This window comes from Ochotona curzoniae, unplaced genomic scaffold (genome assembly GCF_017591425.1).
Source record: "Ochotona curzoniae isolate NIBS_2020 unplaced genomic scaffold, NIBS_Ocur_1.0 scaffold_3835, whole genome shotgun sequence".
Taxonomy (NCBI): domain Eukaryota; kingdom Metazoa; phylum Chordata; class Mammalia; order Lagomorpha; family Ochotonidae; genus Ochotona; species Ochotona curzoniae.
The window spans coordinates 33,128,170-33,142,988 of NW_024467114.1; the positions used below are offsets into that span (position 1 = coordinate 33,128,170).

The following is a 14,819-nucleotide window of genomic DNA, read 5'->3' on the forward strand; positions in this document are numbered from 1 at the left end:
CTCTCAATAGGATAACTGCAAAGGGCCAGAGAACAGACTTCCTCGGGCCAAAAAAAAAAAAAAGTGAGAGATTTGAGGTAGATGGATGCAACGATCAATCATGACCAGGGCAAGCACCTAATGCTTTCTCTCTGAGGGGTAGCAGAGAGAATGGCCTCTCTTCCCACTTCTATTCTGTATAGCTGCTCCTCCCTTCCTCCCTTCCTCAATTCCTTCCTTCCTTCCTCAATTCCTTCCTTCCTTCCTTCCTTCCTTCCTTCCTTCCCTTCTTAAAAACTGCATGACATGCCTCACTGGTACAGCCTGATGCAGTGCCATGCAACATTCAGCACGCACACACAACACAATGCGACCAGACCAGGTACTCAGCACTTCCTCATCCTTATCTAACCTAGCACAGGTTCAAAAGATTCATTTTTTTTTAAAAAAAAATTAATACATAAATAAGAACACACAGTACTCATTTTTCTGTTCCTGGCTTAATTGGCTTAACATAATCACCTTCAGCTCCATTCATTCTGTTCAAAATGAGAGGATTTCATTTTTGTGGCTGCGTGATACTCCATGGCACATGCATGCGCTGTCTTGGACCATCCACTGATGGCTGGACATCGTACATGCACTAAAACCTCACAACGCTGGAGTTTATCACACTCCACTACTTTTCCAAAAGCTCCAGGCAAGGCACAATTTCAGAGTTCTATGATCTACCAATAAATATAAGACTTCCTGTTACAGAGCAAGAAACAAAACAAAAACAGTCACATGGCAATAGAAACAAAGTAAGCCTGACTCGGGCAAACGGCACTAACACTGTACTTAACCACCCAAATTATCAACAGAGAACTCATCAAACCAAGTTCTAATAAATACAATTGATATTAGTTCCAAGCAAAACTCCTGGCAGGAGAAAAATCACAGAAAATGGTTGAGCAATGATGTTTTGACCACGGAGACGCTGAAGAAATTAAAGAGATCATTATGTCAGAGTAACTGATGATCTGCTTTTGAATTTGTGTTGGCTTTACTGACCAATGTTAAATAGGCACTGGACAGACCCTGCCTGCCAGCAGGACACTGAAGCTACACAAACATGAAAAGAAAAAAAAAAAGTATCAAAAACACTAAGTACCAGATGGCTGAAGGACTTTCAGTAAAAGAACTTGAAGAAAAAAAAATAGGATCAAATAATTTCCACAAAATATTGCACAGAATTATAAATGTGGCAAGGACAATATTTAATATGCTAACTGCTTCATTGAATTTTGTGAGAAGTGCATTGTGGGAAATGATCCCAGGTCAACTTGTGGTAAAAGATGTAAGTAAATACAGTGTACAGATGTGTCCAGGAAGGGTGTGTTCCCTCCCAGAGTCACCTCAAACACACTACTGTGCTTGTTCAGAAAATTCACTTTATCCTCTGGCTTCTCTACCCAGACATGCCATCTCCCTCCTTCTCTCGATCTCATACCAACTACCCCTTCCTTCTTAAAATGACCAGGAAGTATATTACTTCTGCTCACTTTTGTGCATCTACTGCTCACCTTGACTAGAAAGCAGAGACAGAGCAGGTGCCATTTCACACTGTCACAGGGCTACTCCCGTCGTCTAGATCACTTTAAACACATGTGTCCCAGTGCTGTGTGGTAGTGAGCAGGCGCTGCAGGCCCAGCAGTGTCCTTGCAGGACCATGCATGTCACCTGCAGGACGGCCCCACAGCATTAGCTCTGCTGCTCTTTCAATATATTAACAAACTGAGAGTTCAGGGAGGTCAAGACACTCCCCAGGGTCACAGAGTTCTCAGAAATGGAGCTTGGATAAAAAGCCAGGGAGCCTGATTCCAGTGTGTGCGGAATTACGAACCACCTCCTAGACTTCTCCACTCCACAAACCACCTCTGACCTCTAGCTTCCTCATCTTCCAGTGAGGGCAAACGCCATATACAGAACCTGAGTAGCTGGAACCAGTCACTGAGTCAAGGGCAAAGACAATAAGCGTCCCCTCCAGCCATCACAGCAAGCTGTGAGAAGGTGCCAACAGGGAGTTACCCAGTCTTCCCACCTTACATAGGAGCATCAGTCCCTAATGGGACTGTTAGAACTACAGGACATTGAGAGTACTTAACCCTAAATGACTGCATACTCAGCTGTCTGGGACACTTAAAATGTTACAACTCGGGAATTACATGTACAACAATGCAGAAAAACAGAGAAGATCTCTGGGAATAAAGTCACCCACCGATTCTGACAGGAAGTCAGAATGTGACAGTCTTCCCACCAGCCCGTTCACCCCACCTCCCAAAGCCCGAGGATCTGACTTTGAGCATTCAGTGTATGAGCAAAACAGTAAACCATGAATATGCTTCCATTTTCTCCTCATGGAGAAACCCATAAAACAGCCCCACAACATAACCTAGTTAATCCAATCAATGGTGGGGTTTAGAGTGTAAATATGTCATATTCTAGATTCCAGCCTTATTCCCACTTGCATTTAAGTCTACTCCTGCTTGCTAATGTGCAACCCTCCTTCCCCATGTATCTAAGCTCAGACATCTAGTTCTTCCGACATGCCAAATGTTCCCTCTTGAGAAAAGCAAACTTCAAATTATTCAAGATGAAAAACGCATGCAGAAAAAAAAATGGTGATAAAGTTTATTTTGTACTTTGTAATAAGTTGCACTTAAACAGGAAAATGACAGGATGAATCCTGCCAGAGGAGAACATACGCTTTCTAAATCCCTAATCGTTGCCATAAATTCAATTGATTTTACAATAATATTTATCATCCCCTTTATTACTCTGGCAAGGAAAGATAAATTCCACTCCCACACTGACATAAGCATGAAAGACAGAGAGCTAAGACTTGGAAGATCCAACTAACCATAGAAGATTTTATCAATTAAAGAGGGTGAAATAGTATAGTATTTCCTAAATGTAAAGAAAATAGCCCTAGTTTACTTTAGCCTGGTATTTACAAATAACTTGCAAATAACATTAAGCACACCTAGGACTAAAACACATTTCACTTCAATGCATAACATTTCCTTTTGTGAATGAAGTGTTCTTTTCCTTTTGAGGGAAAGAAAGCGGTGTTAAGTGTGTTGTGTTTTCATCCCCAGGAAACAAAGCTGAGGTTCGTACAGTCCAGTAGCTTCTGATGGTGCAGATCATGTTTCTGTTTTTCTGCGTGTAAATTTCCAATCACTGATACAAAAGTAAGGCAAGTCTGATTTTGTAAAATGTGAATGTTCCTTTGCACATGCATGACTGCAAGGTTAAGAAAAAAGTGGTTACTTTTTCTAGATTTATTCATTTTTTTGGAAGGTAAATTTACAGAGAGAAGGACAGACAGAAAGACCTTCTGTCTGTTGATTCACTCTCCAAGCGGCCACAATAACTGAAGCTGAGCCGCTCCGAACTTGGAGTCAGGAGCCTCTTCCAGGTCTCCCACATGGGTGCAGGAACCCAAGGCTTTGGGCCGTCCTGGACTGCTTTCCCAAGCCATACGCAGGGAGCTGGATGGGAAGTGGAGCAGCTGGGACACAAACCAGTGCCCATATGAGATCCTGGCGCATACAAGGGCGAAGAATGATTACAGTCTTTACAGCAAATGCAAAATAAATTTACAAGGAGAAAAGTCCTAAGAAGTGGGTGCTATTTCAACTCTCAAGTGGAAACTAACTTCCAAAGATGTTAACGAACATTCTTGCAGTTACAGTTCCATCCAAGTGCTCTGTGCCGATTCATAACATTCCTGCATTAACTGAGCCAACTACAGCAGCTTAATTTACCTCTTCCATGAGAACTGATCTGCGTTTAACTTCTCACATATACCTACGAGTGCAATTCACACTGCACTCTGAGGACAGACAGCAAGGAGAGCGGGGACTCCTGGGCCCTCAGGGACAGCAGAGTCACCTGGAAGGCTGAGCATGCCATAACCCTACAGGGCCTCATGCTGCATGTGTAGGACGGGCCCCCACAGTCTGCACCACTCACATGTCCCCAGGGAGGGCTGGCACCAGGGCCACTCTGCAAACCAGTGACTCCGCATACCAGGATAATGAAAAGACCTAGAAATGTTCCTGTCTCCCTCCTCTGCTCCAGGCTTAAACATCACACTTATAGAAACCCCCCTGAGGAAACAACAATCCTAGTAACAATTCTACAAGGACAAAAGCTGAAGCACATGTGGTACACGGGGCAGTCGCACAAAATCCTCTGAATATCCCAACAGAGGGAAGAGCACGCATGCCCACTGTTTACAGTCTCACCAAAGCTAGCTCTGCCACTGTCCTCTGAATTCTAACCCTAAACGCAACCCGAACCCTAAGAGGAGGACGCACCACTTCTGATGAAAGGAAATCACAGGGAAAGTAAACTGTTACATTTAATTTTTAAATATGTTTCTTCTGTTTATTTGGGAGGCAAAGTTAGAGAGAGAGAGGGAGAGGCAGAGACATCTTCCTCTGACAGGTATCTTACATCTGCCTGTTCACGTCCCATACATATGTCATCAAAAAGCCAAAAAAGATTGTGTTAGCAAATTTTCATCTCAAAGTCAAAACACAACTTACCACTAGATCAAAAACATTTAAGACAGATAGTGTCATGGGTAAATGAAACCCAATAGCCACTTAATGGGATTACTTTTAATGTGCTAAAAGATATTTCCAAACTTTGTGACATTTTCTATGATATCTTGATACTAAAACTGGTAATTTACTTGACATTCAATAATTTAAATACTGCAGCAAAGCAGATGAAACCAGAATTCACAAATGAAAAAGCAGACATGCAAACACATCAATCTTCATGAAATTTCAACCCTTAGAAGTGCTTCATTATTTAATTCATTCTTAACTACTTGTTCAAGTCTCCTCCTGGCATATATACACATACAGCGTTACTTTCTGAGAATCATATTTTTGAGGTGGGCTTTGGTGTAGTGATTACAACACGGCTTGAGATGCTCAAATCCCAGGTGGGAGGGTCTGGTTTGGGTCTTGACTCTACTTTTGATGTCAGCTTCCTGCTGACGCACTTCCTGAAAGACAGCAAGTTCTGGCTCATGACCCAGGTAGTGTCTCCTGGCCCAGTCCTGTGGGAGGCAGCTGGAAAGTGAACCAACAGATGGAAAATCTGTCTACTTTCTGTCTCTTTTTTCTGTCTCTCAAATAAAAAGAAAACAAATTCTAAATAACACTAACATTGTGCTTGAAAGACATACCCAAGCCAGACTGCCATGGGGAAGCATACAGAGCTGCAGGTGCACGGACACAACAGCTCTCTTCTGCAAACCTAGAGGGCTAGGAGTGAATTACACAAGCACCTGTCAAAGACCATGAGAAGAGCTCTAGAAAAGTCAGCTAGGATCCATGACAAACGCTGAGTCAGATAAATGTTTGATCATGGCAACCAACTTCACATCAAGTAAGTGTTGTTTGTCAATTATGCGACATCACAGCTAACTTCACATCTAACGCAGGTTAGCTCACAACAGCTACTGTGATAACTAACATTCTCTTCACACAGCACTTTTAGACCTAGTAAATTTAAAATATCCTAACATGTAAATAACCCCATATTTTATAAAACAGTAAAACAAGACTCAGATTTTCCCCATTATCCGGTTTTGAAAATAACCAGAAACCTACTCCCTTGGACCGTTGCCAGCGTGGACTTTGGAATTAGAAACTCGGGTTCCTAACTCAGTTCTGACAGGCTTAGTGGCAACTCAAAGAAAAATTCATCCTTTTCTTGTTTCTGATACTTATTTTCCACAAATTAAATTTGTAAAGTTGACACAATGAATAACAAATGACTCAAATATAAGAGAGGAGATAAAATATTCCATAGTTGTTGATTGTATTGTAAACAGTGCAATGTTTACCATGAATATTTTACTTAAGGAATAAATGCTACATAATCCCCTTTCACTATCACCTAAAGACAAAACAAAACAAAACAAAAACCTGTCCACCTCTTCATTTTATTAGCATCACACATCTAAACAGAAAAGCCTGGATTACTCATGCCCAAATTTTTAGTTCTTTTCTCTAAAATGTAAAGGTTGGGATTCACTCTCAAAGATCAGAATAAATTTGAAAACTTACACGAGGTCGAATGTTTCAAAAGGCAATAAGGAAATCTAATTGAAGCAATTCAATATATGGCATTACTACTGGTGTCATTAACATTACCACACTGACCCAGTGTCAACTTTAGGACAACCGTACAAGACACGGTAGAAAACAATCCCCTTCCTTAATATCAACACATTTCAAAGCTCAGGTTGTAGTTGCCCAAATCCTGGTGTGTTATCAGACTGCTACTGATCATAGCTCTTGCTTCAATTGTGTGTGTATATACTTTCCAAGGCTGAGATGATGTGGCATTTGAGTCCAATACTCAAATAACACCAAAGAAACTGCTTCAAACTTGATTGTTGAAATACTGAAAAGCTGTATTTCAGGACACTTAAATGAACTAGGAATAGATGCATAGGAATGTTGCACTTAAGCTCGGTGCTGCTTTGCAATGAGCAAGCGCAGTACAGTCATGGCTCTGATGTATAAGATGGTCCATCCAAGCTGGATTATTTAAACTTGCAATAAATAGATGTATTTTCTTGGAAAAATATCTATTGTTATAGTAAAACTTGAGTTTCCTTTCTAGCAAGATTGTATGATTACTCGTTTATATTGTTCTTTCCGCAGGAATTCACACACCCCCTGTTTGCATCCTGTTATTCACTCGGAGCTTCCCTTCCCTTCACTATACTGTTTCCCTAGTGGTGGCAGAGCAGGTCTAACTGCAGCCAGTGCACATCGTGGCCTCACTGAACCGTCACTCAGTTCAGGTGTACAAGTGACCCTCCAGATCTCTTTTTCTGGTATCTGCACTGCCTTCCCACGTCACTGGTGATGCAGGGCAGGGTGGGGATCTGTCTGGTTTGTTACTAATTCTTTCCCTCCCTTCTACCTTACTCTATGTTGTATTCTGAAGAAGCATCCACACCACTAACACACACAAGCACATTTATGTTCTTCCCAACATTGCATATACTTGGATTTTTTTTTTCTTCTTTTGGGTTTAAACAAAGCACTAAATACAAAACAAACCAACCAGACATATTGCCCAGGGCATACTCAAGGCCATGAACAGTCTCTGTGTCACACTGTGTGATGTGCTTGTTAAAATATCGATTCCTTGGGTTTACCCAGAATCCACTAAATCCCCACATACCTTCAAATACATATTTTAGTTAGATTTCAAGGTAATTCTTGCATGCAATGATGTTTGAAAACCAGTAATATAAAGGATCTAGAATTAAAGACAATATGATTGATGAAGGAATGAGATCCTACACTGAAATACACTGAGCCAGAATAAAAGAGGAAAAAGCTCATTAATGGAGGAAAGGCAGCTTTGTAACAAGTATTATTAACTCCTTGATGAGCCCCTTGAACTACCACTTTCTTTACCAAAGAGCCTTTAGAATCTTTTACTTGAGAGGTTAGGTGAGGTCACATGTCTAATCATGCATGCATGTGTGTGTACACACGATATAATACATATATTAAATGCACACACAAGTGTTTCTGCTTCAGAGGGTACTAACCATGTTACTCTGGCTACCTGCAAGTAGCCTCAAATCTAAACAAGGGACAACCTGTACATGGTTTCCTCCTTTTTTAACAGCGCCGAGAGGAGCAGGAAATGGAAACGCAAAATGACTCAAGCCAATAAATTTTTACAAAGTCAAGGCGTAATGCCTCCCTGGCTTCAGGGCATAAACTCTTTCAGGGCGGAGACCTCATGTCATTGGTCAGGGACAACGTGGGGGACAAAGCATGTGAATAGACACGGAGAATCAGGGGAGCTCTCCATGGAGCCAGAAGCAACAGTCTACAGTGACGGCTTCCAAACTTGCACAGGCATCTGGTCCCAGCACCAGATGTTGTGGTTCCACGGGGAGGCGGGAGGCTCAGGGATCCGCATTGCTCACAGCTTCCTGGGTAATGCTGATCCTGCTTGCCTGGGAGCTACGCCTCTGAGGACCTCAGTTCTCAGAGAAATCCTCAGAGCTTAATCCTCCTTTCTGATTGCATGAAAAGAGAGAAGTACCTGAGAAATGGTCAAGAAAAGATGAACACCTGTGTCAGCAACCTGGAAATTTGGGTTCTGGTTTCAAATCTAACAAAAATGACCACATCGAGTTACAGGCACTCCAAGGGAATAATGTGTGACACACCTGCAGGATCAAATGGGAAACACACACACACACCCACACCCACACCCAGGGGAGAGAGAACTGAAACCAAGGGGCCTGCTACAAAACCTGTAAATACAGAAATTTCTCTGCAGGTACTGCCCTGAAGGTGGTGCCTATTCCCTAGTCTGTACATACTAAGCTACCCAACTGTTGTGCACTGCAAGTCTATGTCAGCAGGAACATAAATGGACGTTTAGAATAGAGACACCGATACAGGTCACCATGAACGCAAAGGAGAACTAATGGTTTTGTAATATTCTAAACATAAATTACAGCTCAATTATCTGTAGGTACACTGTGTAAGTGCAAAACTTCCTGGTGAACTGAACCAGCAGTATCAACACCAACTGAGAGCTGGTTAAAAATGTGCAAACCCTAAGTCACACCTGAACCTCCTGAGTATGAATCTGCATCTTTTTTTTTTTTTAAGATTTATTTTTTTTCAAATTTCTAATGGAAAATCAGATTTACAGAGAGGAGGAAAGACAGGAATATCAGCTGCCCATTGATTCACTACCCAAGTAAGTGGCTATAATGGCTGGAGCTGAGGTGATCCAAAGCCAGGAGCCCAGAGCTTCTTCCAGGTTTCCCAAGCGGGTGCAGGGTCCCAAGGTTTTGGGCCATCCTCGACTGCTTTCCCAGGCCACAGGCAGGGAGCTGGATGGGAAGTGGGGCTGCTGGGATTAGAACCAGTGCCCATATGGGATCCTGGTGTGTGCAAGGCGACTTTAGCTGCTAGGCTACCGCACTGGGCCCACCAATCTGCATCTTAACATGATCCGTATCTGTGACTTGAATGCATGTTGAAGCCTGACAAGTATTATCACAGGCTGCTCAGATGAGCCCTCGCATTAAGGCCTACGAAACAACAGAACATTCTGAAAGAATTAAACAACCTAATCCAACAGAACTCAAGGAACTACTTTACATGCTGCAAACCCATTGAAACATTCATTTTAAGCAAAATTTCCACCTAAAGTACTTTATGATGGTAACATTCTGTATTACAAGGGGTAACAAATATCACCTACCTAGTCAGCTCATTTTCCTGCAACAAACAGTTAAGACAAAGGAGCACAGCCAAATATAAAATTTAAAGAACTACTACAAGCAGTATTCATCTGTAAAAAAAAAAAAAATTGGTAATAACACATCACAGCACTAAGAAATTTTATCCTTACCTGTTAAAAAGACTTTTAAAAACCAGATTGGAAGGGAAAAGGGAGGGATTATAAAATCGCACATACTTCATCTGAGTATAACTTCCGCATATATGATTTTCAAAAATTAGATCATATGCCACGTAAGGGGCTGCACCTGCTCGATGGGAAACCGGAGGGGTGATCCCGGAATCACCACACAGTTGGCGTGATTACTTCAGCTTTATTACTTAGCAGTAAGCAAAAGTTGTCACATGGGGCCTATTTTACTAAACGCGGAAGCAGCCAGATTTAATACAAGTATTTTCCGAATTATTGTAGAAAAATGTGAACTCTTTAACTTACCATCAAAGAAGCTCTTGGCCCTCAGGTAGCTGACGCTGAGCCTCAGCACAGACAGTTTGTCCAGCTTGTTGATAACATCCTGTGGGAAAGGCAGCAGGCTAGCCAAGCGGTCCAGCTCCGTGTTCAGCCGGTCTCTGTGTCTCTTGGAAGGATTTGACTTGATTCCTTCAGCCGGAATCAGTTTTACTCTGAAAAAAGTAATAGCATAAAAATCCTTTTTAAATATATCAAGGATAAGTTGCTGCTACGTGAGGAGATTTTCTCTCATATTTCTCTAAGTCAACAAACTTCTAAAGTCTATTTCAGGTTTACAAAAATCTTCCCCCAATTTTCTTTTCGTATCTTAAGAAAAGCAAAGGGTGAAATTCTCCATGTTGCCTTACTATAAAGCTTAGGAAGTCATCATAGGAAAATGCTAAATCCCACTTACAGCCTCACATGTTCGTGGTAACGAGCCTATTAGGATGTTTTCCCTTTCAAACACGGTTAGTTATTGTAGGGAGAAGCAATATAAAATAAATAATGAATTACGTAAAAACCATGCCTCCTCGCCTATCTTTCAGAAAAAGCAAGCTGGCGTTATTTGGGTTAGCTTTTGCTGCCTATGTATTAACAAACATCAGAGCTTCACTGTCATTATTGTCAGCTTTTGCTTTGATGGGGCAGCAAGTCTACGTCATTCTCAGCTTTCATGGTTTGTCCCTCAATCAGAAAGTTTCATAGTTTGTCCCTCAATCACCAACTTGCCATGATTTTCATCAGACAAAAGCAAGCAAGGTTATGGGTAGAACAGCACGGGCTGGGAGACCTGCAAGCCAATCTGAGTGCTGGGTTCAAGTCTAGCTCTGCTTCCAGCTTCCTGGTGATGTGTACAGCAGACCATGGCTCCAGCCCTTGGGTTCCTGCCACTCTTGTGGGAGACACAGACTCAGTTCCTAACCCGAGCCTTTGGCACAGCGAGTGAATCTGTGGATGGAATGTGTTGCTCTGTCTCTATGTCTTAAGGAAAGATTTTTTAAAACAAAGTTATACTAATATGTAGGAGTGAGACACGAGTTCAGAAATGAGAAACTTAACACCTTAATGCAAAGGACTTAGCCAGAATCTCAGTGCAAAAATGAATCACACAGTGAATGCACACACCAGACATCCATGCGAAAAGATGAACAGAGAAGACATCAGACGGCCAGGCTGAGTGTTTAGGGACCCAGCCTTCCCGTTAGCTAGAATCATACAGCAATCTTACAACAAAAACACTTTGACAACTGAAACGTAAATTCTGCTCTCTTATAAGGCAGGAATGAGTTCAGTGCTATGATTGGACCCAATCAAAAGATTTTTAGACAGGTCACTTCAGCCTTCTTTGTGGAGAAAGATAAAGAGAAGTAAATATGGAGTCTAACATACTTTTCACATTGCCACTAGCAAGTAATTTCTGTAGCCCTCAACTTTTCTCTATTACAGAGAATAGAGAAAAATAGTCATTTATACCAGAAAGGTTGATAAACTGACAGTGGATACTTCCTCCAGACTATGTGCATAATTTCATATTTAACAAAAATTGGTGAATGCTTCCCTAGCTATTTCCCTTTAATCACATTGCATTTAGAATTAAAGTCAAGTCACATATAATTCCTGCATTCCTCCAACTGACCAACTACATTTCACCCTTACTTATACGGCTTGCCTATTTCATTGCATAACCCCTCACTAGTTAATCCCTAGTTAACAAACCTCCAACCATCCTATCCTGGACAGCCCAAGAAAACCTCCTCTTACTAAATACTCCAATGGTGTTAACAGAGGCCAAGGTCCAGGAACAGCCATCTGGAGAAGATGTTTCCAGAAAAGGTGGCATCTGCGACGGGTCCTGAAGGATGAGCACAATTCCTCAGAGGTCTCTCACCACAAGAGGGAAGCACAGAGCCCAAGAGGCAGAGGGGGAAGATGGCTGGGGCCAAAGAGCCCCTCTCACCTGAATCAGCCTAGCAGCTCTGGTTTGCTGGGGCTGGCTTCCAGCTGGAGCACAGACAGAAACAAATAGATACACATGTAACTTGCCTGATGGTGAGAGTCATTAAGACACATCCAGCACGGTAAGCAACTAAGGAACGATGGAGGTGCTGCTGGAGGTGCTGGTTGTGACAGCACTAAGGACGTGGAGCCAGACAGGTGCACGACGGTGCACCTGATGACAACATGTGCAAGACGGTGCACCATCTCCTCACAGTGACAGCGGGGGACTGTGGTACCTGGGAGTCACTTTGAGGGCTGAGCAGGGGCTGACAGGATTAGTTCTGTGTTCAAACAAGCTGACTTTGATGCCAGAGAACACAGAAAGCAGGGTGGGGCTGGCTGAAGCTAGACTCTTACCACCAGGAACTTCTTTTTTAAACCATACACCTGACTATGCCACTCTTCTGATGCAACAGCTGTGGACTGACACATGAGCTACACATTCATATTCTCCACCGTAAGTGTCCCTTGTCACATCCCAAAGCTCAGAAATCACTTCGATTACCAACAGCTGGCACCATCTCCTGCTTGGTCTTTTGAGTCCCTCTAAGCAAGGCACTGATGAGACATTCATCCTGGCCTCCACCAGCAGCAGCATGGGAACTACGTCCATTCTACTTGACTACTGAATCTTACGCCAATCTCTCACACAACAGTTCCACTGAAAGTTACAGCTCCACATCAATTCAGAAGTGTGTAGAACTGATTCCTGTACTCTAGGCAGACAGGCTTGAAGAAGGCACAGGAATTGGAAGACAGCCTTCAGGAGCCATCACCGCTGGGTCAGCTCTTCCTGGTACTCAAGCCTGCAGCAGGCTCCAACACCATTTTTTTGCACAGTGAAATGCTTTCCATGTCTCCAGCACGTTATCATCCATCTTAGGAAACACTTAACAAGAGATGCAATTCCTACACATCAAGTGTGAAGCAACCCAACTGTGTATGCTTGTTTTCCTGTGACTCTTCTTACTATGTAGATAAAACTATTTTTACATCCGTAGTGCCCTGGCATGGGACTCGACACCCTGCTTAAGTATCAGCTTTCATAGTTTGTGTCTCAGAAAGTTCAACGAAGCTCCAACAGTTTGCCATGAGGATTTGGGGCTTAAAAGCAAACCCCTAACTGTGTGTGTGGAGGGAGGCCGGGGCCAACAAGAGGAATGGTGACCAGAGGACAAGCCTCCAGGACGGTGTGGAAGAGGCACAGGCAGAGATGGCTGTCACAGGAAGGACAGGACGGACCTGAGAAGCAGGCTGCGAGATTCTGAAGCCACAGAACAAAGTCGCATGCACCGAGGAATTCAATAAGGGCTGAGAAGCACCTGGGGGGCTTAGCAAAGCACACCCACTGTGCCTTTCTTTTCTTTTTTTTTTAAGATTTATTTATTTTTATTACAAAGTCAGATATACAGAGAGTAGGAGAGACAGAGAGGAAGATCTTCAGTTCGATGATTTACTCCCCAAGTGAGCGCAACGGCCGATGCTTTGCCAATCCGAAGTCAGGATCCAGGAACTTCCTCCGGGTATCCCACGTGGATGCAGGGTCCCAAAGCTTTGGGCCGTCCTCAAACTGGTGGGAAGTGGAGCTGCCAGGATTAGAACCGCCACCCATATGGGATCATGGCGCGTTCAAGGCGAGGACTTTAGCCGCTAGGCCATGCCGCCGGGCCCCCACTGTGCCTTTCTGCTCTCAGATTATTAAAGTCCAAGCAATGCATCTGACACATTTTCCACAACTGTTTTGCAAACACAATTCATCCATATTCACACATCAATGATGTAAAACTAAGTAATAATGGAAAGCAATCTTCACAGTTGATGTGAGTTATGCTAATATTTTCATTTATGAGTTGTCTTAAAATCCACATTTGAGTACATTGTCCGTCATCATCTAAATAAAAAGCCGTACTGGAATTAGAGAAAAGCATTCCTCTAAGATTGGGCTTGGCATTACTGCTGCTCAGAAGTCTCCAGAAAAGAGGTACTGTGGGACAGTGACCAGGCAAAAGGGCAACTTCTTTTTTAAACTGTAACCTCAAAAGTCCTGTCCCAACCTGTGCGCCAGAATTGTGAAATCACACCTCCAGCTGAGTGCACGCCACACTTCTGGGAGAGAAGCCCCGTGAGCTACACCTTCAGGTGGCAACGGCTACAGCAGTGTCCAGCGCCGACTGGCTACTAACTTCAGTAAAGCCTTTTTTTTTTTGGACAACCTTTACATGGTTCATTAAGGCACAAAGGTTCAAGGGCTACAGGAAAGTGGGTAAGACTATTATTTCCACATTCTCTTCTTTTTCTGTATCTGGGGTAATGGGGAGATAAAGGGAGAAGCCCCACCCAGCTCCCACCCATCCCAGGTCCCCTATGTGGGGTGTGCTCTGAGGGTCTTGCTCAAGTGGTTTTGATAGTTCAACGGTTCTGAATTCCTGCCAATTTTGCCATCCCAAGCACAATGAAGTCACTGTAGAATCCACTGATTGATATAGTCCATCCAAGAGCCTCTTTTTGCCCAGTTTTCACTGTCAACATATGGCTGGGGTAGTTGATTGATTAGTTCTGTCCTCTATTGTGGTGCCAGACATCCTCCAGTACTCCCATGGAACCTGCAATAAAGCCTTTTTAACATCCACCACGATGTGAGCTTCATCTGCCCCCAGTGCTTGAACCAACATTGCTAAAATCAGCTCCACTGGATTATAATGTACCTGTAAATGCCTATGTCTTCATCATCAAACCAAAAAGACATCAAAATGCAGTGTTAGTCTTCCTGTGCAATCAAAGGACATTTGCAAACGAGACTCCCTTTCACAAGAAGTTCTGAGTTTGCTCAACTGGCTTTTCCTCTGATGATGGAATGTACTACCTTTAGTCTCCTTATTAACAACTTCACCATCCTTGGTTCTAGTGGTGCTTGTGCTGGAATATCCTTTCATGCATAGTCTGGGAACGCTGGGCACTCTCTCCTCTCCATATCGGCTAAGACAGCACTTAGTGGTAAGGAAGTCTGAAGTAGTGACATT

At 43.0% G+C, this 14,819-nt stretch overlaps 1 protein-coding gene across 1 annotated transcript in view; it reads right to left on the reverse strand.

Moving 5' to 3' along the window:
• AHR (aryl hydrocarbon receptor) overlaps positions 1-14,819 on the reverse strand; it is a 45,328-nt gene that overhangs the window by 24,456 nt on the left and 6,053 nt on the right. Inside the window, exon 2 of the mRNA XM_040965094.1 lies at positions 9,784-9,971. Within this exon, the coding sequence (XP_040821028.1) occupies positions 9,784-9,971 (188 nt within the window). The remainder of the gene's footprint in view (positions 1-9,783; positions 9,972-14,819) is intronic.